At 38.0% G+C, this 26,858-nt stretch overlaps 1 protein-coding gene across 11 annotated transcripts in view; it reads left to right on the top strand.

Moving 5' to 3' along the window:
- Positions 1-26,858, top strand: part of LMO7 (LIM domain 7) — a 132,364-nt gene that overhangs the window by 86,579 nt on the left and 18,927 nt on the right. For 4 of the 11 annotated variants that reach the window (XM_058019269.1, XM_058019267.1, XM_058019270.1 and 1 more), the window contains 17 exons: positions 876-906; positions 1,294-1,407; positions 1,852-2,050; positions 3,182-3,434; positions 4,535-4,822; positions 5,093-5,293; positions 5,760-6,476; positions 8,018-8,047; positions 10,306-10,423; positions 11,569-11,711; positions 12,984-13,437; positions 14,174-14,491; positions 17,355-17,469; positions 23,043-23,204; positions 24,681-24,784; positions 25,459-25,519; positions 26,740-26,781. In XM_058019269.1, coding sequence (XP_057875252.1) covers positions 876-906; positions 1,294-1,407; positions 1,852-2,050; positions 3,182-3,434; positions 4,535-4,822; positions 5,093-5,293; positions 5,760-6,476; positions 8,018-8,047; positions 10,306-10,423; positions 11,569-11,711; positions 12,984-13,437; positions 14,174-14,491; positions 17,355-17,469; positions 23,043-23,204; positions 24,681-24,784; positions 25,459-25,519; positions 26,740-26,781 — 3,350 coding nt within the window. Of the gene's footprint in view, positions 1-875; positions 907-1,293; positions 1,408-1,851; positions 2,051-3,181; positions 3,435-3,874; positions 4,175-4,534; positions 4,823-5,092; positions 5,294-5,759; positions 6,477-8,017; positions 8,048-10,305; positions 10,424-11,568; positions 11,712-12,983; positions 13,438-14,173; positions 14,492-17,354; positions 17,470-23,042; positions 23,205-24,680; positions 24,785-25,458; positions 25,520-26,530; positions 26,588-26,739; positions 26,782-26,858 lie in introns of all 11 variants that reach the window. The other 7 variants (XM_058019271.1, XM_058019275.1, XM_058019272.1 and 4 more) reach the window with 6 other exon arrangements.

Genomic DNA, 26,858 nt, shown 5'->3' with positions numbered 1-26,858 from the left:
TTGGTCTGAAAAGTTTACTCTTGACTAAAGTGCTTTCTGTTGTCTAAGGCAAATACTTTAGAAAACAATACAATTGGGGGAAAAGTTACAATTGAATCTCCTTTCATATGCAATTGACAATCTGAGCGCATTCGGGTTGGAAAAGAGAAGGCTCAAGGGAGACCTTGTAGCAGCCTTCCAGCAGCTAAAGTGAGCCTAAGGAAACCTTGAGAGGGACTTTTTACAGGGATATGTAGTGATAGGACCAAGGGAGAATGACCGAACTGAGAGGGTCAGTTTATATTGGCTAATGGGAAGAAATTCTCTACTCTGAGGGTGGGGAGGCACTGGCATGGATTGTCCAGACCAAGTGGTGCATGCCCCATCCCTGTAAGGGTTCCAAAGCCAGGCTGGATGGAGCTTTCAGCAGTGTGGTCCAGTGAAAGGTATCCCTGCCCATGTCAGAGGGATTGGAAGTGGGTGATCTTTAAGGGCCCTTCCAACCCCAACCATTCTGTGAATTTGTGATCTCCCTGGCTAACAGAAGCTATATTTCCCAAAGTCAACAGCTTGTTTTCTACTTCTGTTTTGTTGGTAACTAAAGGAGAGCTAATTAAAAATGCCTAGAACCTTCCTGTGTACCTCTCAGAACAGAAACTGTAATAGATTGACTAGCTTCTCATTTTACATGTAACAATTGAAATAGTACAGAGTTATGACTGTATTTAAAGTGGAATGCTTCTTATTTCTTTTGGAACAGTCATAGTTGCATATTTTATATTGACTGATAATTGGTCTTGAAACTTTTTATGCCTTGAATAATAATTGAATTTTAAGCCAGCAATTTTAAACCAGTTTGTTTTCTTCTCTTTTTCTCATTCTCTGCCCTGCTTCAGACCAGAGGAGACAAACAGAAGAGTGAAAAATGTAAGAGAGTTGCACATTAATTGTGATTAATTATTTTTAAATGCTTCTGTTTATGGTACTATCCTATTTACCGTTCTTTTCAATTGTTGATTTATCTGATGCAAATTAGTGCCACTTTACAATGATCTCTGTGTGCAGCTTACTTTCCCAAATCATTGTAATAATAGAAAGCAGTACTTGTATCTGCTTGCTTGAGATATACGAGATGCATCATGACACTCTTTAATTGGTTTTGGTGGCAATCATGGCAACTATTGTGTGCAAGACTTTGCAGTGCATTGTAGAAACATCTCTAACAGCATGCTGAGATTCTTTTACACTGGCACATGGCATGAGAGGAAAGTAACTAAGTTTGTATTCAGGGATTTTTTTTCTATTTGTTTTTAGGTTTTGATTACATTATACTGGCTTGGGAGGAAAGCTCAAAGTGACCCTGATTATAATGGTCCATACCTCAATCTCAAAGCATTTGAGAAGTTATTAGGGCAAGCATTGAGTAAGGTAAGGAATCCAAAAAAGGAAACTAAATGAATAGATTGAAGTTTATAGTTTGTTATACAGCAGCAATTCTAAACAGTCTCTTGAGGGTTTCATTTTCTTAGTTTGGAGAACACAGTAATTTGTTTTGCTTGCTATCAAGTTCCATAGGAAAGGAATGATTTTTAGCTCAGTTCTTCTGCAACCCAAATGAATTTCAGAATACATCTGCTCTAATTGATGTGGTAGATTGGGAAGAGCCCTATCTCAATCCTCTTTGACTGAGATGAAAGAAATTTAACACCTTTTGCAAAGTCTCCTCTTCAAGCTGTTATATGTGCTGTTGTGTATGTGTTTTAGGGTTTTGCATTAGCCTTTGCTGAAGTTTGTTTGTGAATTCAAAATGCTCATGAGTAGCATTTGCACCCTAAATTATTGGAAAAGACCTTTTAAAAGTGACTTTTGTAGGCACTCGAAGAGTCCAGCCAGCCAAGCAGAAGTGGCAGAGATAGTGGGTACGGCGATATTTGGTACGTTGACCGGGGAGAGCCTTTCCCATCTTCAGTTACTCATAAAAGAGACGATTCCTTTGATAGCTTGGACTCTCTTGGTTCAAGGTCCTGCACGAGCTTTTCATCAGATATAACCTTGAAAGGTGGCAGTGAAGGTATGTTTTTCTCTCCAAAATATTTTGTTGACATGTATCTTATGAGTGTGGGATAAGACAATGTATGGACCTGGTACTCGGATGCCCAGTACTTAAAGTCAGTTCTAGTTGTGTAACTGCTGCAGTTGCATTTTGCTTAAGCAAATATTCACCTCTAACAGTTGGTAGGAAAAAAGCATTGCTCGCACAGTTCTTCCTAGGAGGGGTTGCTGAAACTCTTGCTCTCACTGACACGTTAGGGGGTGTGTGTATGTCCAGGGTATTTCCTCAGAGTTCTGTAAGGGAAATTCCTAGAAATTAGATCTGGATGGGATTACCTAAAATTCACCAGTTGCACAAGTTTCTTGCCTTGTTCTTAGGGTGACTGTGTCAAACTGCTATGTCTTTACTTCATTTGTGAATATTCAATAAGGTTTTTCCCACCTAGGTTAAATACTTAAAGTATTTGTTGCTTTTAATAGTTTTTCATGAAAATAAAGGTAACAAGAAGATAGTGACACTGGATCCCTAAAGCAGCACTCTAGCCTGTGTTTCTCTGCTGGTTTTAAAGTTCAATGCCAACTTGTAGCCCAAAGTCACACAAATTGTAAGGTGTTGGGTTTTGTTTCACGTGAGTAACAAAATCATTGAGCAGAGGCTCCATGGAGCATTGGTGATCTGTGCAAGGCAACATTTAGCTACATTACATACGTGATGTACCCTGGGCTTCTACTGGATTTTAATCTGGTGAAATGAGCACAATGCTATATTATTTGCTGTTTATTTGTCTTTGTTAGTAAATTTATCTTGCAGATACTATTTAATTAAAAAATTTCTGTGCTGTTTTTTGTCTTTAGTATGGAGGCCAGCACTTTGTTTCCTGCAGGGAGCAGTGATAATGAAAGAATGGAACAAATGCAGGAGGATCATGCAAACCAAATTGAGTTTAATGGATCTTATCACAGCTTTGCCACAGACTTCTAAAAATACTTCTCCTAGTGTCCTGTCAGTAGATCAGCAAATTTTCAGCTGAAACATCTAAAATACAGAGATAAATTGATTTTAGAAGACTTAGATCCAAGTTTTAGCTACAAGCACATGTCTAGAGAATGATGTTTGTATCTTTCCTTTTTATTTCCACTTTCTTCTAAGGTTGCGACAGTGACATAGACTCGGAACTGCCTTCCAAAATGCATGACTCCCATAAAGATGACAGGTCTTACCGCAGGATTTCGATGATTGAACCAAAACCTACCACTGACTTCAACCGTTTCTTACCCAACAAAAACAAGCAGACAGCATATGTGCCAGCGCCTTTAAGGAAGAAGAGGACAGAGAAGAATGAGGACAACAGGAGGAGCTGGGCAAGTCCTGTTTTCACCGAGTCAGATGGAGCATTTTCAAGGTACTGGTGTATGGTCTCAGTAAAGTGGGCTTTGATGTAGAAGTTTTAAAATAAGTTGCTTCTCTATTAGCTTAAGAAAAGCTGCTCTTGCTGCAATAAAAAGTCAAGTATTTGATTTTCCGTGTTTTATCAAGGGGGACATTTTGGTGTGGTTGTGTGGTTTGGTTTTTGGTTTTGGTTTTTCACATTGTTTCTTGATGTTTGAGTAATGTTTTGAAGCTGGCCAGACTCCAGATGTATTTAAATGGTCTTAAATGCAAGTTTGTGAGAGATAGACCTATGGTTTTGACTGCTTGTTAAAGTTTCCAAAATATAGTGATGAATTTCAGCTGTCCGGCTTCTTGATGCATACAGATGAGATTAGTGGGCAGTTCTTGAGTTTCACCATTGCCTTCGTGCCTTCACTGTCTCCATTCTATTCCTGTCTCGGTCAACCTCAGTGGACGTGAAACGAATCCTGTAGCTTCCTGCCAAAATAGCAGAGCAGAGTGTGGGCTCACAAATCCAGCTTCCCTCCAGATCATCTATGAGTATGACAGTGGCTCTGATTCAGAAGATGAAAGAAGGCTGCCCGACGTTGTTTTGGATGACTTAGCAAATCGTAGATTTCTAGTCAAAAAGAGCCCTGTAAGCTCTGCTGCACCTGGACATCATTTCATGTTGCACAATGACTCTCCTAAATCTTGCTCGCGAGAAAGTTGTCCAGCTGGTCCACCAGCTGCAATGCTTGAACCAATGAGGTCAGAGATACTAATCCAAGATCCAGTAACTATTGCATTACCTAAATCGCAGCCCTTAAATAACTCCATAAAGTTAGTCTTCTAATTGGCATTTTAACACAGCTGATAATTTGATATGCTTTTTCTGTCAAATTTTGTGGTTTTCTCAGTGGAGACAGGATGCTGATATAACCATTTAACTTCTTTTAAATTTTTTTTTAATTTAATCTATTTTATTGTTTCTGGTGCTGCAGTGCTGAAATTGAGAACTAATATGCTTCATTCACAAGGCTGAGCTCCTGAGCCAAAAAGCATGTTTTTTTGCATTGCTTATGTCAAGTTGCTCCTAAAATATCTTAACTGATTGGATATTTTGAACAGTACCCAGAGGAGGCAGAGGCAATTGGATACTAAAGGCGAAAACAAACCAAGAGTTAACAGTCCTTCACAATTATCTGGGTATTGTGATGAGGACGAGGAAGAAGTAGGCATCCCAAACATTGAAAAAGATGATCTCTATTTTCGCAAGCTAAGTTCTTCAGCGCCAAATACAGTTGTTGCTTTTGACAAATTTCTTCCTAAGTTTTGGACTCCAGAGGAGGAATTGCTATGGAAAAAAATCAAGAAATCCTCTTTCAAACCCTGGTATAAAGAGATTCAAGGGTTCAGGTGCGTTTTCATGCATGCCTGTTTCTCTCCTGTGTGCAACACTTAAATAAAGTGTAGTTCTATGACTCAGAATTTTTAAATTTTGACTGCCAGTGTAGCAACAGGATATTTTTTATTTTTTCTTTTTTTTCCTTTTTTTAAAAATAATTGAAGTATTATGAAGTACTGTTGCACCTGTTGTACTGTTGCCACTGTGCATTTTACTCAGTGAGTATACATTTCATGTTTTTTTTTCTTTCTCCTCTGCTCGTTCTTTCTGCTGCTGCACAGTAGAAAGAGATCAGATTCTGAGGATGAGGAATTTGCTTACAAACAAAGCTGTGCTATTGTTGCTAATCAACCAAGACCAAGTTTTGACTGGAACAGTAGCTGCAGAAGGGATCAGAGTTATAAGCCAACTGCTGAATATGTGGGAAGCTCATTGTCACAGATTGCAGAAGGAAAAATCTTGGAGTCTCCTGATCAGCCCAGGTTGATACTGCCGCATGAGCTATTCTCTTGGTGCATCAGAAAGAGATGGCTGGATATGCAACAGCTAAATGAAATTAAACCGTGTCCCGTGATGCCATGCTTTTTTGGTTATTACTATTTTGCTGGTTTGTTGGGTTTGGGGTTTTTTTCTCTTTTAATGTAGTTATAAGTTGCTGGCGTTCTGAAATATGTAAATGTGAAAGTGTAACATGCTTCATAGGGTTACTGGCTTTGTGTGTGAGCATGTAAGTGTGATGTTTCTGAGCAGGTTAGGATGCCGGGATACCTTTGCGTTGGTTGGCGTGTGCTGCGCTACAGTCAGTGGTGGTGAATGCCAATGGTGTCGTCATTCTGCTTGGGATACTGCAAGTCTAAACCAAATGTATATTGCACTACGTTGTGATCTGCTTGTCTCTTGCTAGTTAATGATATTTTTACTTCCCTCCTTTTGTTTTATATGCTTCAGTCAGTTTTCGTTACTTCAGGCCCTGCAAAAATACACTGACTACGTGTCTTCTGAAATGGAGACCAGAATTGATCCCACTTCTGGCCCTAGGCTCATAAAATGTAGAAAGAATGTTTCCTTTATACCAGGAGGCAAGCAAGGAGATGAGGAGAATGGATATCTATATCCAGATTTGGAAAATGATGATTTGTTTGTTCGGAAAACTGGGGCTTTCCATGTGAATCAAGTTGTTCTTCAAGACCCCCGGTATTTAAAGAAATTGGCTGAGCAGGAGCCTCCTCTAGAGGGTGAGATAATTCTGCAACCCAGAGAGGGCCAAACTGTGATTCCAGATTTGGAAAAGGATGACATGATTTTTCGTAAAGTCCTCTCTCAAAAAAAAGAGGTGCCTTTATCAGGTGCTCCCGACAAGTATCACCCAGCACTGTTTCCTGATCCGTGGAGTCTTCCAGAAGAGATACGGTCCAAATTTCTATGTTTACTTGAAAAAAATGCGATACCAGAGGAAAGGAAGAGCAATGGCAGAGTGCTGTCACCATCTTTACACCATAAGAAGGACGATATGCTGACCCGCAAGATTGAATCTTGGAAAGTGGGAAGCAACGTCCAGCCAGTAAATTTTATCCCAGGTCCATGCAGTGAAGAAGACTGGAAGAAGTGGGAAGCAATCAGGGAGGCCAGCAAAGTTAGACACAAGAAACGGCAGATGGTGGAGAGGTCAGGTTGTGTCCTGCACAGAATGAGTGCACTTGAACCCTTCCCATTCAGAAAAGCATCATCCTGTGCTGAACCATTCGTAGAGTGCCAGTCTGTTTGTTCGTGTCATCCTCGAACAAGCTTTTCATTTGCTTTGAATAGAAGCTCATGACTGCAATACCATATTTTCAACAAAACATTATAAAGTTTTCTAGTTTTAAGCTGCCATTTTGGAGAAAATACGCTATCATTCCCTCAGGCTCCATAAGAAACTTATGCAGAAGTTTCTTTCCATGGTTGAACAGGAATAGTGATTATTCAAATGACTATGGAGGCTAGAAATATTGTCTTCTATTCTGCAAGATAATACATAAAAACATTTCTGAAATACATGAATGCTTTAAAGACAAATTCTGGAAATGGGCATTCTGATATTCTTGCTTGCACCTAAATTTAAAAATGCTTGTAAACTGTCCTACCACAGTTCTGAGATGATTAGATGAAGTGAAAAAAAAAAAAAAAAAGTGTTTCGCCTGCCCAAAGTCATGGTGCATGCAAGTTGTGTGTCTATGTAGTATTAAGTCCACCATGGCATATCTTATTCTGCCAATACTATTCTCCTACTTTCATACAGTCTTGATTCATTCTTTCCCCTAATTCTTTCCTGTTAGCCTCAAAATTTCTCTTGTCTGACTGAATACCCTTTCTTAAGTACTTCCTATCTCTCCTTTGAATTTGTATTTACTGGGGGAGAGTGGGGTTCTAAATGTTTACTTAGCTCTGAAAATACGGCATTGCAAGTTGCAGATCTCCCAGCTGTGCATCATTATTTTGTGACTAAGACACTTCTGTGTTCCAGTTGATATTTTGATGTTGCTGCATTTAATTTTTAAGCTTAATGCTGTTAACAATTTTCAAGCTTCACTGAGAAATATTTCTAAAGTGCTTGGAAATATTGCATGTTTTAAAAATTAATTCAGTAGAATTAAATAGGTATATTATAAAATACTCGTATTCAAGAACACTAAAAATCCTCTTGAATTGCCCTGGATTAAGTGCATTCAGGGATTAATATGCTAAACTTCTATTAGGGTCTTTTATTCTGATACACATCAAGTATTACTTTCAGTTAGTATCAGAAATGGTTGAAGTAACAAGAGAACAACCTCTGTAAGCCTCACTTTTGTTGGTACTCAAGCTGGCATTAATTTTATTTTCTTGAAATAAGTCTCTTTTGAGCATCATGCTGTTCAGCAGCACTGGAATGAGTAAGTGGTGCAGAAATAACACAAGGCTCTATTTGTGCAGTATTGCTAAATGAAAAGTGTTGGAAACTTGCAGGCAGCCTTATTCTGACAGTTCTGCCCGACTTTGCCCATCATGCAAGTCCTGGTGTGTTTTTTGACTGGTGTCCAGTTCCTGATGTGCTTTTCCATGCTGGCTGGTTCCCAAGCTTTCAGTTTCCCCATCACTTAGTGAGAGTGCTGGTCTACTAATGGTGTTAATGTTGTTATCAATATCTAGACACTGAATCTCTTTTTTTTTGGTTTCTGATTTCTCAGACTGTTTCAAAAGCTTTCTGATGAGCAAGGGTAAGTTTTATAAAAACTTGAAAGATTGGAATGCTATTTTTTTTGCCTCTTATCTTTATGCATGAACAGTAGCTAAAAACTCATGCTGAAAACTTGTGCATGACGCTTTGTTGTTCTGTTCTTTGCAATTTATGTAATGAATGTGAGATAAAAGCTATGTATATGGCAAAAGTTCTCTCTGCTGTCTCATGTATTAAACTTATGGTTATCAGTCACTTTGAAAATCAGCTCTAATGTTTTATTCCTGCTGAAGTGAAAAATTTGTTGTTCTCTATTTCATTTAGGCTTTAAAATATTCAAAAAATGTAAAGGAATATTAACAAATATTTTATTTTGAAGGCTGTACAGCTAGAATCTGAAAATAATTAACTGCAGTAGTATTTATCATGGGATTGGTGAATGGTCTGGGGTTATTTTATATCTTCCAGGTTATTGAATGCTCCGTGGTACACTTATAGATTTGTGTAATGGGAACTTAGATGTTGTTTATAATCTGTGACTCAAGAGAAACTGTGACTCAAAGAGAAATAATTTTTCCACTTATTTTGTGATGGCATGTTAAGTATTTTGGAATGAATGGTGTTCTACTGATTTTTTCAAAATTAAAATTTATTTATTTATATATTTGCTTCCCTATTTTTACTGTGAGGCAAATTTGGTAAATTACTGAACACTTCCAGAAGTGCAAAATGTTTCAAAATTAGGTGTTAGGAGAGGGAGACTCAGAAGACTCAAATCACTAGTTAGGTTTTTCATTTTAGACTGAAATTAAAACTAAGACCCAGTTCCATGGTATGAATATAGCTTTTCTTAGGTTATATTTTCTTTGAGATTTTCCTGTTTTGTTGCAGGCAGATACAGTAAATGTAGCTATGTTAGTTTTCTTGAACTCATCTGAAACAAATTTGATACAGCCTTATATAGTATTTGATTACCCTAAAACAGTGTGATATAACTTAAGCATAAAAAATGAGGAAAAGAACTGTACAGGAGTTTCTGCAATAGCAACCAGGTGATTCTTGCTGAATTTGGCACTCTTCTCATTCAGAAAATAGATAAGAGAACAGATATGAGGAGTTAATGCCCCAGCCTTTATTTCTAGAGGCCAGAGACCAGTCTCATGTTACCAATGAAAGTGAGTTCAGCCACTTGGGAGGAAGTGAGAGTCTGGTTTGTTAGTTCAGAGATCTCTTGGAATGCAACAGATTAGAGCAAGGCTCTGTGCTGAATCTATTTTGGTTTTAATCTTGTTTTCCATCATGTAAGAGAAGTGCTACATTTTTAAGTCCTACTGGAACTTAACTGCATCCCTCTATATAACTCATACTTTGGATAAATGGAAAAAAGGTAATTTTGAATACTAAGAAACAAAAAACCCCCAAGCCCTAGAGACCTAGCTTTCCCTTTGCATTACACCGTTGAACCTTATGATAAAACACCTGCATTTTGCTTACTGTCTCATAGGCTTGTGGTCAAATCTCATCAGGAGCCTTGTCCTATATCTAAACTGAATGTCCTGTTATGTTTATCACTGCAGTGTGAAAGAATAAAGGAAAAAATAGCATGTGGTAGGGGAGAGCATGAAAGGTGAGCTTTGAGGAAATTAGGTTAAAGGGAACTAGCAAGTAGGAGTTCCTGGGGGAAACTGTAGCCACGTTGAAGAAGTTAGCAGGAAGACGGCTGTGTTAGCCATCCCAACTTTAATGGAAAGCATCTCAGAGGTTGGGGAGGATCAGCATAGGCTAGTGGGGCCTGTGATATCCATGAACTGGGCCTTGGGCCGTGTCTGACTCTTAATCTTCTGGAAATGGGCATCAATAACTGATTTGGAAGGAAGGAAAGGACAGGAGGTGATACAGAAGGTGTTACAGGAGAGAAGTCCAAGGTGGGAGTTTGGATTTGGGGAGAGGGGATGCCTTTTGGGTCAAAGAAAGAAACAAGATCAACAAAGAAAATAGCAAGTTAAAACAGAAGTAGCAGTGTTCTAGGAGGAGCTCAATGTGAATGATCAGCATGGAGATGTACAGAGCTGCTTATTCCCTTAACCTGATTTTATTTGCTCAAATACCCAACTAATGACTTGTGTGTTGGCCCTACAGCACATCCCATCGGCTGCCCATGTGCTTCCTGCTCCATTCAAAATAACACTCATGAGCATTCAGTTGTACTAATATAAGCCTTTTTCTCTGTCTGAAGGTTTCACCCATGTAAATGAGGGCTAGGATGTTATAAAGCTGAGTTCTCTTTTCCCTTTCTAGGAGTAAGTCTTTGAATGATGTCAGTGCAGAGGAGCTGCAGACACTGCGCAAAATCCGTTATGAAGAGCTGCAGAAGATAAAAGAACAGTTACAAGAGCAAGATCTAAAGTGGCAAGAAGTAAGGACTCCTCCTCACCTCTCCTTGTGCATCCTGCTTGAAGGGGTGGATCTCACCTGCCTTCAGTGTCCCTAGTAAAAAAACTTCGGCATGTGTGCAGCAATTCATGGGGCTGTCTTCTAAAACAATTCATCTCATACAGCTATTAGAGTTTTTGGGGATGCCTGTTTAATGCAGAACTGAAATTATTTAAAATATCCTCCTAAGTTTCTGATTAATGCTTCAGGATAGAACTTGTATGTATTGTAATAAAGCCTTCAGGCTTGATTTCTGTGGACGTAAAGAGAAGTTAGGACATAGTTTCTTGTGTTATCTGCAATTTTTGAATACTTCTTTGGAGTAATGATTGGAATGTCTGAGTATTTGATCCTCTGGGAGAAAGTGGAATAAATAATACTTCCTTGTGCAAATTCTTGCGGCTCCTATCCACTAATAATGCTGTCTTAAATCCAGCTTGTAAACTGCATGGTAGTTTTGCACAGTATCATAAGCATTTCTAAAGACTTTTCAATTTATTAAAATCTCTGCTTGACAATGAGTATCAACAAGAAGCCAAAATTAAGAACAAACCCCAAGCAAGAAGTTCACAGTTGTTTGTTTAATGCATCTCAGTTCTAATATTCAGTACTTCCCCTTTACTCAGCTCTGGTATTTCATGGACAATATTGCCAGCTCACATTGCGGTTTTACAGAAATGAAGAAAGTACAGAAATATCTGTTTTCAGTTTAGAATTTAAGGCATATTTATTCTCAAGCTAGTGAATCAGTCTAACATAGTAGTGATTTGGAAAAATAATGATATCCTAAACTCTAAAGCCCTCAACAAAGAAATTCAGATTGCATTTGCATTAGTTTTCAATTATGTGTTTTAGAATAAAATTGAAAATGTTAAGAGGAGAAAAAATGGGCTAAATAGCATATAGTCCAGTAATTGCAATTGTTAACTTAAGGAGGCAGTGAGCCTGCAACCCTAAATAGAACATGACAACCCCTTTATAATTTAGAGGAAAGGTACATGAAAATGTGGCTGTGGTGCAGACATGCAAATAAAATCAGGCCAATAAATAGCATGTAATGGGATGCCTCTGTAAGTCTATGAGACCTTGAGAAAATCTGATGGCTTATATTTGTGTTATGCTAAACAGGATCTAGCAAAATGGAAGAGTCGTAGAAAGAGTTACACTTCAGAATTGCAAAAGAAAAAGGAAGAGAGAGAAGAAATTGAAAGGAGAGCCTCTGAGGTTTCTGGAAGGAGTACCAAGTCACTGAAGGAAATGCAGCAGGAGAGGTAATAGTCCTAATGGGAATATTATGTGTAAGAACATAAATCTGAGCATTTTTATTCCTTTAAATTTTTGAGCCGCTATTACCAACAAGTTGCAATTGATTCTGCAGAGATCTTGACAATTTTAGTTGCAAAATAAAATGTAGAAATCTAGGCAATTGAAGGGCTGAATATGGTTTTCTAATGCGCTGTTTGCACAGAATGTTAAGCAGTTTTCTCTATAAATGATATTTTACTTTGCTATCCATAAATAAAATATTGAGAAATCAATATTTGCATTCTTTTTAAATGAGTTAAAACAATAGCACTGAACTGGATAGCTGCCTTTTTTACTCATGGATAAAGTTAACTATTTATCTTCCTTCTTCCACTACATTTGCTATTTTTTTAGCCATTGTTGAGAACTGCAGCCAGAATTTTAATTTATATCACAGAGCTAAACTTTTACTTGATTTCCCCTTCATCCCTAATTTTTCCTCTTGATATTTACTTTCTGAAGAGCAAAAAGTGTGAACTGCACAGTACCATCTCTAGTGGTGACAATCTTATTTATTTATCTATTTATTTATTTCAAAAGCACATATGACTCAGCAGAAGGTAAGATATACATGACATGTATTCATAAAAAAGTCTAATCTTTTGGATTTCTTTAATTTTTTACTTATTTGTGAGGACAAAAATTAGTTGCCTGAATAAAAGTGTGGATGGTAATAGTATTGACTATTCAGTATCAATAAGAATCCTGTATCCTTTATATTTTAAAGGATATTCTTGTAGTGGTTGTTCATTTATGACAAAGGAATGAGTAGCAAAAATTAATAATTAGCTGAATTTCAGGGCACTGTCTTATTTAGCTATCTAAAATTCAGCATAGCATTTCAGAAACATTGAGCACAGTTACACAGTTCAGGCAGTGTTATGGGACTATCTTATTCCTGTTCTTTCCTAAATAAATCTGAATTTCTGAGGATGTGTATCTGTATCATTTACAGATGTGCAGCTAGATCATTTTATTGGCAAAGATTTCTGTCATGGTGGCAGCCTGATAGTATTATGTCTGAGTGCTGTGAGAGTGCTGAACTGGGGAGAAGGTGGAAGAAGATAGGTTAAAAATATATGAAAATATTAATGTATTTAAATTATGCTAATAATTTTTATTTACTGGAGAGGTATTTTTTGGCTTATGCTCAGCCTTAAACATTTACTAGTTGCAAGACTTTAGGCCTGCCTGTTTGTCGGGTCACTTTGGTATTTTAACAGGCTCTATTCCCTTAGGGAAGAGAGAGATCAGGAGTCCTATGAGCAGCAGAAACAGGAGCACAACTGGGTGTCCTCACTGAATGATGATGTGTTCAGTGAAGACAAAGCACCTTCCACAGCAGCAGAAGATTGGTCAGCAGCCAAAGATCACCATTTGGAAGAAGATGCTTCCCACAGCACTAAGGACAGTAAAAGTGTGTACACCACCCAGCCTCCCAAGGAGAACCTGCCGGAGAGCTCGGCTGCTCGAGAAGCTCCTGCTCCTCCAGAGAGCCTGGAGCGGGAGCAGAGCCCGGCGCTTTTGTCCACTCGTTACTCAGTGAATGCTCAAACTGGGTCAGCTCAGGTTTCAGCTTCTCTCCCGAGAACTTACCAGAAAACCGATACCTCCAGGTTAACATCTGTGGTTACACCAAGACCTTTTGGTGTCCACTCAAGAGGAATCTCGTCACTCCCACGGTCGTTCACGGTAAAATTCTGCTTCATTCCTGAAGTTTGTAAATTTGGGGTCTTCAATAGCTGGGGGAACAGTAGTTTTAATGTTTTGGTTTTGTTTATAAAGTGCCTCCTGTGTGATGAAGGCTGTGTTAATAGAGCAGGAAGTTCTCTCGTACCTTTAGATGTTTACTTGTGTTTCTGTGCTTAAACACACTCCTGGAATTAAAGCCGGTAGCTATATTTAGTAAAATATTCTTTTTATTATTCTCCTTTGGGTGCTTTATCAAAAAAATGTCATTGGAGGTATTATCTGGAGCCAGGTTAACATAATTAAGTGTTAAAGATAAATTTTTCAGGTGATAGAAGTTTCCTCTGCTCTGCTGACTTTGTTGAAATTTTATGCTAGGCTAAATTTTGTCTGCACTCTAAAGCACTGAAACAATTAAATTAATTCCCTGCCCCATTACTGTGATGATTTTCATAGTTTTCTCTTATATCCTTATTTGTTTCAATTTAAAAAGTGGCAAGAATATAAATAATTCTAAGCAGATTACTTTAGCAAGTTTATCTTAAGTCGGGACTATTTCAAGAAAAAAAAAGCATTTCAAGAGGAAAAAAAAAATTCTAAGTAGGTAGTTAACAATGGGCACAGGAGCCAGAATTTGTTTCAAAGACGGAGGCGGTTTTGTTAAATATAAAAATCACTGAAAGATTCAAGGATTTCTGTTTTAAAGCACTTCTTTACCAAGCTGTCATTTTCCTCCTAGATGGATGATGCTCAAAAATACAATGGAGAAGTAGAAAAAGCTAAAAGAACTCAAACTTTGTTCACCAGCTTTTCACAACCAGACTCTGCACACCCTCTCTCCACTGGTGTATTCAGAAGCAGAGGTGAGGAGGAAGAGGAGGAAAAAGGTGTTCAGTCAACACCTCCTCCCAGTTTGGCATTACCTTTAAAGTCCCAAGACCAAGATGCTGGAAGTAGTATTCCTAAGCCAGAATATGGCATTCCTCCTGATTCTCTTTCACTTGCATCTTCTGCAGAAACTGCGACTCTGACAGAGCCTAAGGATTCAAAAGCCATGGTAAGTGTGGAAATAATGTGATTACTTGGCTTAACTGAATGCCACAGCAGAATAAAAAAGAAAATAACTAAAAGTACATCTAATGCAAGCATTTTTCTGGTAGTAAGAAGACATCTCAGAGACTTGCTATTTCCTTTGATTTAACTTCGGGGAAAGAGAGTATTTGGGGAAGAAAAAAATATTATTTTGCTGAATTTTCCCCTATCCATTTTGTCATGTGCCTAATTTTATTTATCATTCTAATTCAGAATAGTTATTTTACATATATTTCATGTTGCGAAGTTTTTACTATTCTCCAAATTAGCACACTGTTCATATAATCAGGTGTGACAGTTAGATGAATTATCTGAGCTGCTGTAGCATTCATTTGCACTTTTAAACTGGTGGTGGAAAATAAAGATCAGCTTTTCAAAGGCTGGCCATAAACATCAGTATCACACTATCCTTTTTTCCATCTGTTGTGACTTGGATTTTTTTTTGTTAGCTATTTACTTGAATCTAATTAATGTTCATTAATTTTGAAGTAAATCACCATCTCTTTGTGCATGTGCTTGTTGGAAAAGGGGCTGGGTCCTTCAGTGTTCTTTTTGAAATATGTATCTTAAGTGCTGTTTCCTCCAACTGATTGCATGTTTCACCAACAATAGCTTTAATTTTAAATTACTAAATACCTTGCTGTACTATCTGATGATTCAGTTCATAACCCTTGACAGATTTGGATTCCTGATCCTGCTGTAAAACTTAATTGTGCCAGTTGCTTGGGTGAAGGTCATAAGACCTTGGATGCTGATTTATGAAATAGCTTCCCATAACAACTTTTTTAAAGTTCATTTGCTTCCAAACATTCTTCTTCCTAATCACTTTTGGAAAAGAAATACATTGCAGTTTAATACCCTTAATGCCACTTGGCCGTTTTAATGAATTTATCATAATTATTTGAAACTGTGATTGCTGCATAAGGAAAAAGACAATGAGATAATAATCGTTTTTTTCCTTTGTTGTAGCAAAAACAGGCAGAGGAGTTTCTGTTTTAATCAGTGAAAACTGACAGACTTGATACAAGTTCTTAGTATCTGTTTAAGCAAGGCAAATGAGAATAGCATGTGCTAGGTCCATTTGTTTTTCTCCTGTCATTAGTTAAAAGATTATAAATCTTTCCTCCTACAAGTGAGTAATGGTGGGGGGCATTTAAAAGATATTTTTAAAAGTTAAAAAAATATTTCAGTTGTATTATGTAATTTACCAATCTCCAAGTAAAGGAATGCAAGTTCCATTTGATGTGTTTGTAAATCATTGACAGAGAGATTGATATAGCTCACTAGTCATCAGGGCCATAGCACCAGGTCTGTGGAGCACTGCTTTAGAGATGACCTATTAAAGTGTTAAAGTTCAGTGTACAAAGTCACATTACTCCTCTGACAAGAGAGAAATCTGAAGAGTCTTGTTGGGATGGTGAGGAAAAAAAATTAAGACCAGTAGTAGTTTCCAGGAACACACTCAAACTCAAAAGGTTTGTATGTTCTCCAGCCAGTGTGCTAACCTGTTAAGTAGATTAATTTTTAATATACTCACCTAAGGATTTGGGTTGTATGGGAGCATTTGCAAGCCAGTAGCTGTGTTGTGAAGAAAAGACTTAATTTCTACCCTGGGCTGTAATGGGGAGTGTTCTCCCAGGAACATTCCTGTAACATGAGGTGATACCTTGGGATGATGCCGTGCTCTGTTGTTTTCTTCTCTATCCAGTACTCCGGTACTGCTGAAACCACCTCTGGCTGCACCTCCCTGAGGCTGGCTGGCTGCACCTGCTTGTGCAGTGCTGGCTGGAGCTGCCTGTTGCATCTTACAACAGAGGAGCTGGGAGGAATTGGCATAGGTTTCTAGACTTTTAAATATTTTAAGTTAGGGAAAATGAATCCGACTCTTCAGGAAGGCTGGGTCGCTAGGGAACTAAAATGTAGGCGTACATTCAATACGTGTGTGAAAATGTGCAGTGTCCCTTCCATGCACATTTTGCTGGAATATATCCATCTTAACATTGTTTGACAGAGAGTTTTTTTCCTTTTATATCAATGTCAGTGTCATGCTGATGGAGTGTGTAGCATGCATTTAGGTTTTTAATGAGCTCACCTTAGAATGTTAATGTATGCAACACATGCTCCAAATATAGCGTGGGATTGAAAGCAAGTGTTACAAAATGTTTTCCCATTCATATATTCTTGTTGTTTAAAATGGCAAGGTTAGATTTTGATTCAGATTCTGAAAGCATCTTGAAAGTCCAATAAAGATCTGGATTTAGCTGATTTTGGGATTATTTCTATTATCTAAGCCCTCTATTACAAAATCCATAGCAAGCTGGTAGTGTTTCACACAAAATCAAGAAGATGATTGTGCACCCAGGTAAACCTAGTTGTAGCATGAGCCTAAACTGATGATTCTTATGGTAGGATATGCAAAAAAAAAAAAAAAAAAAAGTTTGATTACAGTTATCTAGCTTTTTCAGATCTCTGATGCTCACTGAGGAGGCAGTGCATGTCACAAATGCACAAGACAATCCACAAAGAATGATTTAGGTGTTCAGTTTCCTCCAAGTTCTTGAATTTTTTTAGCACTGTGTTGCAAAACATCTAAAATAACAGAAATGCAGAGTGAAAGATACATGTAGAGAAAATATAAATGCAAACTGAAACACCTGTTGGACTAAAAAGCAAATGAGTTAGTTAACTGACTTCAGTACTGTTTCCTTTGTCTGTGATGCTAATAATAGATGATTAAAGTGCACATCCTCACTTATTTAGAGGATAAACTTTCCCTCATTTAGATTCCTGTGATACCAGATACTGTAGTGTCATGTTTTATTTTACAGGAACAGTACAGTGAAATGAGAATCAGTATAAACCAGAGACCTGGCCACAGTCGCAGCTTTGGGTTTACAACAAATTGGAGTTCTTCAGGAGCCATTGTACAGACAGTTGAAGAAGGTAAATGTGTATATATTCACAAATTTTTGTTCTTATGTTTAATTTGCAGAGGTTTCTCAATGCATTTGCTGCTAAGAATGCTGCAAAACATCAGGTGCAGAACTGAAAGATCACTATTTAGTTTGCTAATGTATTTCTGTGAACCCTCATCTCTTGAAACAAGTTGAATTCAGAAATACCAAAATGCATTTTCCTAATCAAGGAGGGTATAAACATGCGCCTCTTACAGAACAGTATTTAGGGGCAAATGCAGACTTCCAATGTCCAGACTGTTTCTTACAGCTGAGTTTGAAAGATTTCACTTCACATGGTTTGTAAACACTTGCAGAGGAAACTTAGGAGTTAATACTCTTTGTTCAACTTCTCCTTTCTTAGTCATGCTGAATTCTGGAGACAGCTCATTCTTAAGTAGCTGCAACTTCTAAATTGATTTCCAGTGTAGTTTTTTTTCAGTTGTTTAATACTTAGGGAAAGCAAATATTTTTGTCTTGAGATGGCACATATATAAAGTACATTTCTAACCTTTAATAGTCTTTTGCAGAGAATGAGCTTGATTTTCTAAAAAAAAAAAAAAAAAACAAACCAAAAAAACAACAAAAAACCTAAGCAAATCACATATAATGCTTGTTTTCTAAACAATGGTATTTCCCATTGCCAGTAACACTTGAGGAATATTGAATTGTGCCCTTCTTTCCACCTAACACAAGATCATCCTGAGAAAGGAGAAATAGCTGGAAACTATTTATTTAGCTAGCTCTGTATTAGGCTTTCTTTAGCTAACTTTTAATTTAGTTAGGTCTGTATTATGCTTTCCAGAGAGGAAACAACACTTTTTAACAGCAGTTAATGAGAAGTCTTGGATTTTTTTTTTCTTTTTCAAATTCAAGAAGCGAAGCGGCCTTTTTCCACTATATCTGAGTACTTTTCATAATTGGATTTGCTCTAGGATAACCCTCTTTGAGCAGGGAGGATGAACCAGATAAACCACTGTGGTTCATTCTAACCTGTTTTGTTCTGTGATTCTGGAAATACTAATATTCGTTTTGCCTGAAGAATAACTTTCCCTTTGCTTTTCCTGCTGCTGGGCTTTGGGTTTAATTTCCATCCTTGGAGGCAGGGGTCTGTCCATTTGCACTGCCAGTTGAAAAGGAGAAACGTGAGGGTAGTGAATATTCCTGCTGGTCATTCACAAAGGTCCACATGGGCTCTGTCCCAAGGAGAAGGTGAAGGCCTTGTGGTTTTTTGTCTTGGTTATGCTTTATTACCATTCTCACAGGAAAGAGCACAAAGTATAGATTTAACTGAGAATGGGCTGCATCTCAGTGCTCTCGTTTGTAGCCTGTGTTCAGCACTTTTTTCTTCCAACAACTGTCCCATCTTGTATCCTTACTCAAAGGCTGTAGCTCCGTTTAAAGAAGTGAAGGATGAAAGATGTGGATGACCCATTGAAAGAGTAATATATGGTTTCAGCTAGGCACTTGGGAATGTTGTATTACCTATTTTTAAGGATAAGTCATAGGATAATTCAGCTTGGAAGATCACATAGAGTAATGTACTGCTCAAAAAAATGTCAAGATGGAATTCAGGCTAAGTGGCCTAGGGCTTTTTACCCATGGGGGTTTGAGGCCCTCTGAGAATGGAATCCACACAGCCTCTCTGGGCATTATCCTCTCAGAGAAAATTTCCCCTACATACCCAGCCAGACCGATCTTTGTCCCTGTTTATAACCACTGTTCTGTGTTTTCCTGCCATAAATTTCAATGAAGAGCAGCTTTCCCTTCTCAGGGACCTACTGGTATGTACTGGGGGGGGAACTACTGTTAAGTTCTCGTGCAGCCTCTCTTCTCCAGGCTGAACAAGCCCATACTCTTCAGCCTTTCCTTGCAGGTCCATTGGTCCAGCCCTAACCATCCCAGTATCTTCCCATTTAACTTGCCCCAGTTTATTGATGTCTCTCTTACAGAGGAACACCAAAGCTGGACACAGTATTGTCAGTGTGGCATAAGAGGTGCTGAGTGAGTTGAATGGCCACTTGTCTTGATTTGTTGGTCATGTTAGTGTTCATACAGCCCCACCACTGCCAGGGCCCCCAGCCTTGCTCTCCAGCCCATCAATGCCCAGCCTGTAGCATCACTGGGATTAGTCCTTTTCAGGAGCAGGACCCTGCATGTGGCCTTGTTGAGTGTCAGGTTCCTGCTCTCAAGAGCAGCCCTGCCCTCCATTGTACTGGCCACCCTCTCACTTTTGGCAAGGTTTGAGAACTTGATGAGGGTGTGTTTTCCTCCTTCTCCTACTGATTGCTGAACATATTAAACAGGGCAGGTCCCTGATACATCCTCATGAGATCCACTTGTGAGCAGCCTGCAGGCAGAGTAAGAGCCATTAACCACTTCCCACAGAGCCTCACAGCCCAGCCAGTTTTTCACCATCTGGTCGTTCTGCCCTGTGGACAATCCCATCCCACTTTTGATACCTGGATACTGTGGAATATCATGTCAATGGTCTTGTTAAAGGCAAGGTGGATTGTAAGCACCTCTCTTCCGTCATCCACTGAGATCTAGGCAGTTTATCATTGAAGATAACCAGGTTGGTCAAGTGTGATTTAGGCTTGGCAAATCCAAACCAAACATTCTAGTCACCCTTTTCTCTTTCTTAAGCCCAGAAGAAGCTTCCAGGAATACTTTCTCCCAGCTGTATGATTTTCTTGAGATGATACCCAGCATGTATATTTTTTGCTACTTAAAGATGACTCTGTATTCTAAATATGCTATTCATTAAAAAAAAATCCTCTAAGAAAACTACTTGGTAGGAAAAATTAACTTGTAAGTGTTCTCAAAAACCTAAGTAAGAGTTAAGCTTGTAACACATATTTCAGTGATACCCATTTACTACATATAAAAAAGGATAGTTCTCATTTTTTAAAGGAGTCTTCAACCTTTACACTAAAAATTGGATAAATAGCCTTAAGTCATTAATCTAGACATTGTTCTGCCAACTTCCCCAGTGCCATATAATCTTTATTGTTTCAGTCCTTCCCCTTTCACTTTCCCTTTGCAATAAATTTTTTGAGATTGTGTGCACAGGAGTGCATGTCTGATCAAACACTTGCAGTCATGTAGGGCAAAGTAAATCTGATCCACATCCTTCAAGTTTTATTTTTTTTCTATCATTGAGATAGTGTTTATCTATTGTAATAACAACAGATGGAAATAGGTTAGAGATAATTTAGAGCATATGGAAAATGAGTATTTGGTTGCTTTTGTTTTTACTGGGGACTAGTAAGAAAGAAAACCCTTTTATCTTCAGGAAAACCTATGGCAAACATAAAAGCAGCTAGGTACATAAAAGCAGTACATATTTTATATAATGAAAACTAAGTCCTTTATAGGAATGTACAGAAATTAACACCTATAGTCTTGGAGGAGCTGGACAGGGTAAGACAACTGGTAGCATACAACTTTCGGCATCTAAATTTCTGGGCAAGCTCTGTGGGCTTCTCTGGATGTGAATCAGAGCAGGAGCCCACTGTAGGCACCCTTTTGTCCAGAGACTGTGGAGGAAGAGCTGCTGGCAAAGTTACAGGCCAAAAATTGAGCAGTGTAAGTTGTTCTGGATATTTTAGGTCCAGATCTAGAGACTGCTGCTATTCATTCAATCTGAATGGTTGGAGTATCGTCTGCATATACCTTTCTACTAATATTATAGGAGGAACTGTGAAATCTTCAACTCCCTTCCTTTCCTAAAACTGAGTCAATCGAGATACACTGTTCACACCTCTGAGCCTGGTCTCATCTCTGACAAATTATTTGAATAAAATCAACACAACATTTTTTTGGTTACTGGGGGTTATTCTGTCACAAGTCAAGACAGAAATTATGAGTGCTAATGACTCTGCTGCAGCCTGAAGCTTTCCCTGCATCATGAGCATAAGCCTTAATCCAGATCTGGTTAAACTACATGGTACTAATATCAGACGTGATTCTGAATGTTACATGAAGTTGTTGAAATTAGTAACTTCAGTATTAGTATCTCTGATAATATTCTTAGTAGTACCTTCCATTAACAGACTTGAATATCCATAATTCTTTAACATCTTCTTGACCCCTAGAGATCCATGTTTTTTTCCAGTTAAACTGTTGCCCATATTTCTTCCTTCAGATGAAAACCCTACCTTTTCTTCCACAATACAGTTTAAAAGCAATTAGTATTGATAACTGCAAATTAAGTTTTTAGTCCATATTTTAAGAATGATACAGAACAATATAGTATGGAGCCATGTTCTTCTAGCAGAGAAGCCAGTGGAGCTTTTTAGTGAGCTATGATTGATCATTATTTGGTGCAGTACTAGGAAAAGGAGCATTTCTTAATTTCTTAACTTCCTTGTGTGTCAAGCCATCTGAATCCTTAGTGGATGAGCCAGACTTACAGCAGCATTTTACTAACGAGTCAAAAGACACTCAGGATGAAGCATGTGGTGTCTAAAATTTTTCTGTCATACTTGTTCACATTTGTTTCTAATAATGTAATAGGGCATTGTTCTTGGTATATTTTAAGTAAGATGTGTGTATTTCACTGCTTACTTTGGAAAATCCTTCCACTGTTTAATTCAAACTTGTTTTATTAACATGAGAGTTTATTGTGCAGTCCTTAACTATATTTTTACTTGGCTTTTCTATTTTCTGTTCTGTTAAGGGAATAATTCTTAATGGAAGAACCATTCATATGTAATCTTTAAAATCTTGCTTGGAGAGTCTGAGTTTCTCAGCCTATCCATTTTCTGAATTAAATAGAAAAAAAAGTTTATGAACTGGTCTTCTATGTACTCTGTCCTTAGTCTAGTGAGATTGCCTGCCAATGTGTAGCAGATGAAAAAAGTATAAAGTGCAGCTTGTCTTGCAAAATATCAGTAGATTCAAAGTCCAACTTGGCATAAAGTTTGCTCTTAATAGATAAAATAAGTAGAATCCAGAGAAGTCTAGTGGGACAATACCCAGCAATATCTTGAGTCCAATTACCAATCAATTTAGAGCTAATAAACTATTCTGGCAAAGCAATAAAGCATCATGCTCTTGTCAGTAGAGGTCAGAAAATGTAAATGAGAATACAAGAAAGCCAGCTTCTACTGGACTTAACAAAGTGCAGGCTGGTTTTTTTTGGGTTTTTTTTGACAAATAAGAGGATTACCCAAACATTGGCTGAATTTCAGCTAATCATTGGATATAGACATTGTGCTGCCTCTCTCTCACTAGCTATCACAGATTATAAAGGTGAGTTAGTGAAGTGAAGACTGAACACAGAGGTTGTTTATTAAAATGGGGAGACCATAATCTGAAATTTCCAAGTCCGGAAGACTGATTTCTTTTTTGTTCTCCTAAGTTCTAAATTGAAAAGCTGCTTTGATACTGAGTTTACTGAGCTTATGTTACAGTGTAGTGAATTTTTCTAAGACTTTCTAAATATGCACCACTAAGCATTTCTTTCAATGATTCCCCAATCCACTCTCTTCCAATCTCAACTGGGATAAAAAGAAAAAATATGGAGACATAATAACATTTTTCTTCTGTTTTCTGCAGGCAGCCCTGCAGCACTTTGTCAGCTGCATGTAGATGATGAGATCATTGCTGTCAATGGCACAAAGGTTTCCCATATGGACCACAGTCAGTGGGAAGAAGCCATCAACAGAGCACTAGAAACTGGAAACCTGGTCATGGATGTCAGACGATATGGAAAGAAGGGTGAGTTGTTTCGTCAGGCAGATACTGTATGCTCTGTAAGGCAAATAAGCTTTGTCTCTGCTGTGCCTGACAGCTGAGAGTCCTTATTACCCTTACAGCAGTAATACGTGTCTAAGCTGAGTAGTTTGCCAATGTGTCTGTTGCATTTTAACACAACTTGGCTTTTTTAACTGCTTGGCATTAGAAATGTCTTGACAAGCAAATCTGCAAAACATTGAACTACTGACCTCACTCTTGTGCTCTGGCCTGTTTCTTAGAGGATGGACAGGTAAAAAAAGTGTGCAACCAGCACAAAAAGGAATCCAACATTTTCTTCCCTGCCATACCACAAGAATTAAGAGGGTCTGATTTCTAGGGCATCACTAGAGGATCACTAGGGGATCACTAATTTTTAAAGGCCCTCTCTCTCAATCACCAGCTCCCTTTCTTCCGGGAAGGAGGATCTTTTTTTCCTTTCTTCAGGGTGTTTGAAGTGAGGTATAAGCCTGTGGGTGATGCAGCACCTGTGTGCTATGATTCTGGCCATTGACCCAAATATTGTGGTGCTGTAATCTCTCTAGAGTGGTCCTACCTATTCTGGGTAGGGAGGGTTTCCATCCTGGCTTGACAGCCTTGTAGCATGTCTTGACTTGCCATGGTTTTAATCAGGAAACCCTTTCAAAGTTCTAGAAGAATTTTTGCAGAGTTGAAGTGTGATCAGTGACTTCTTTCACAGTATAAATACAAAACATTCTTTTAGTGGGATGCTAGGTAAATAAGTTACCAGCAAACTGGGGTAAAAACAGTGGGGTTAGGAAGAGACAAGTAACAAATCACTTTATAGGACCTAATCCAACTGAAGACTGAGATTAGTGGCAAAAAACTAATTGAATAAAATTTTCAGTAGGAGGGGTAGGGAAGGGAGATAGGATGGAGTATGTGAGAAGAGCATCTTTTGTATCTGCCTCATCAATTTGCCACTTTAGTTTAGGCTGCCTTTTCTTCCCCCTCTCTGTGCTTCCTGATGAGCATGGACATGAAAATCCTTCCCTGGATAGTGTATGAGTCTCATTGTACCTGGAGTGAGTAAAGTCAGAAGAATTTTCTCAATCCTTACTAACACTAATGAAATAGTGTCCAATGAATGCTAACTCCTCTCTAATGTTCAGCTGCTGTAGCACATATCAGCAAAACATCTTTTGTTTTGGCAAACTTTTACCTGGCTTATGACTAACACTTTCATTTTTGGGGAAGGCGGTCTGCTATAAATGCCCTTTTTCCTGTCTTCACAAATTCCACCTGATTTGTGTGTCCCCTCTCCTGTTTTTGTGTTATTTTAATGTTTTCACTAGCTATTGTTCTGTTCTTTGACGTTACTGTCTATATTAATTTCTCAATCGTCCACATACCAAAAAGACTGGGGCAAAGACCTGCCTTCCCTGCCACATGTAAGGCATAAAATCCTCAATCTCACCAGTGTGGCTACCAACATTATAGGTACATCTGAAAATAAATGGATTGATGCAACTTCGGGAGAAAAAGTTTCAAATGCTTCCACCATATCCACAAAAAGAGATTTCTCCAGCAGCCTTCAAAGTTCTGTGAGTATGTTTTTGAAGGTTCATGGGAGATGAGGGGAGGAAGAAAAAAATGTAGTGTCTTGATAGTGGGAGGATGGAGAAAAGAACTTGTGAATCTTCTATGCCTTAAGCAATACAAGTGTAGAACCTTTTATGTGAAATATGGAGAGGTAGCTATGCATGTATTAAGGTAAATAAAATGTTTTAAAGACTTGCTACTGTCTATTCATGAGAGAACACTGGTGAATGATAAATACTAAAACAGGTGCAGACTATCTTTTGATTAAAACCATATATAATGTTTGTTCTTCAGAGAAGATTTTAACCTGAATTATTAGCCTAAATGGAAGTTGCAGCCCCAAAGAACAGGTGCATATGTGCTTTCAAATTACTTGCAAATAAAACCTGCCTGCCAAGGAAGATCTTGGCCTCTGGAATTTTCTTGCAAGCTAATGTGTTTTATTTCTGCAGCAGTTCACAGCTGGTTATTGATTCCCTCAAATGCATGCAGTAGCTTTATTATAAATTACACTGAGGAAGTTTTAGATTGTTTTGTATCTTTCTACAAAATATTATGAAGTGTTTCATGACATATAGTTCCTGATAGGAAAGATGCGTAGTTGGATAAACTTCCACAAATCTAATGAGCCTAAGACATTTATTTATTTATTTATTCATTCATTTATGTATTTCAGGATACAGAAACAAAATTGATAAATGGAATGCAAGGAGATCTTGGCTCTAATGAACAAAGAGGTAAACCACTGTTGGTTTTCATCTGCTAATTGTGTGGTTTGTGACAAGAACAGACGCTAAGCCAGTAATGACTGAGAGTGTTATACAGTGGGTGAAGTGAGACCTTAATGAACCAAAAGCCAGACAGATATCACAGAGATCTTGTTGCATCCAAACTGGGTTTAGCTTGCTTCCACAATTTGCTAGGCAGTTTGAGAACTGACAACAAAGCTGCAACAAAGCCCCGTCTGTGCATTAATGGTTGTAAATTTAATGTTTGGTAGGGATGAAAGACAAGAAGACACACCATTTATTGTAATTGCTACTGCATTGTATGGTGACTGAGTTAGTATGAGTATTGACTTATTTCACTACCCAGGAAGAGTGTAGAGTACTCAACTTTTTGCTACTTTTTCCTGCCTCTTTCAGTTGTAAGGTTTTGGGGTTAGTGTCTGTTTTCACTATTATTACTTTACTTTTATTCCTGGAGAACAATATTGATGATTATGATATGAATAATAATTGCATATGAGGCTATGAGTAGTTATAGCCTTACTTGACAGCAGTGAGAGAAACCAGGTATGTATACTTCCTAATGGAATAATATCCTGAAGTAGGAACTTTGTGTTTCATTTTAGCTTGAATACGCATGGCAATTCATAGAAAAATTCCTCCAAGATATCACTTGCCCTCTGGAGATGTTTTCTAATGGCCTTGAATGGTCATTAAGCTCCTCATTTCAACTTTGAATCCTAGTCAAGGATGATTAAATTAGACAGGGAGAATCTGAGTCTGAGGTTGACACTTGTGCTGTTTTTATTGTTGGACGTTGTTACTGATAAAATGAAATCCTAATTAGTAGATGATGTAACTTCCTAAGGTTTTCCTTTGCATTTCAGGGGCTTTTTGCTTTCAGAAGTGATGTTGCAGTGTATGGGAGGTCTAACAGAAGTTTCTTATCCAGTCATTATAGCAATTTAAAAAAAGGCACCTCATTTTGATTTGTTTGTATTCTTTGTATTTTTCAAATAGCATCTGAACCTATTTCTTTGAAAAACTTAAAAAGGCGGTCACAATTTTTTGAACAAGGTAAACCAAAGAGCTAACATTTCATGTACTTCCATGAAATTGTTCCTGCTGCACACTCTCCCTAACAAGTCTGGTGCTGGGTGCTCTACCTCTTCAGTGTTGTTTCTGCAGTTACAATGAAGCAACATAATTAATTTCCCTTCTTTCCCCAGGGTCATCAGGTTATTCTTACAATTCATGGGTCTACCTTTGTGGTAATGGGTCTTTGCGTGTTCTCTTATATCTATAGCTGTTTAAATCTTTTCTGTGTTGTTCATACTTTTTTTTCCCA

The sequence above is a fragment of the Melospiza georgiana genome, chromosome 2 (assembly GCF_028018845.1).
Source record: "Melospiza georgiana isolate bMelGeo1 chromosome 2, bMelGeo1.pri, whole genome shotgun sequence".
Lineage (NCBI taxonomy): Eukaryota > Metazoa > Chordata > Aves > Passeriformes > Passerellidae > Melospiza > Melospiza georgiana.
The sequence above is the reverse complement of the archived record's forward strand: the minus strand, read 5'-3'. Positions and strand labels throughout refer to the sequence as shown.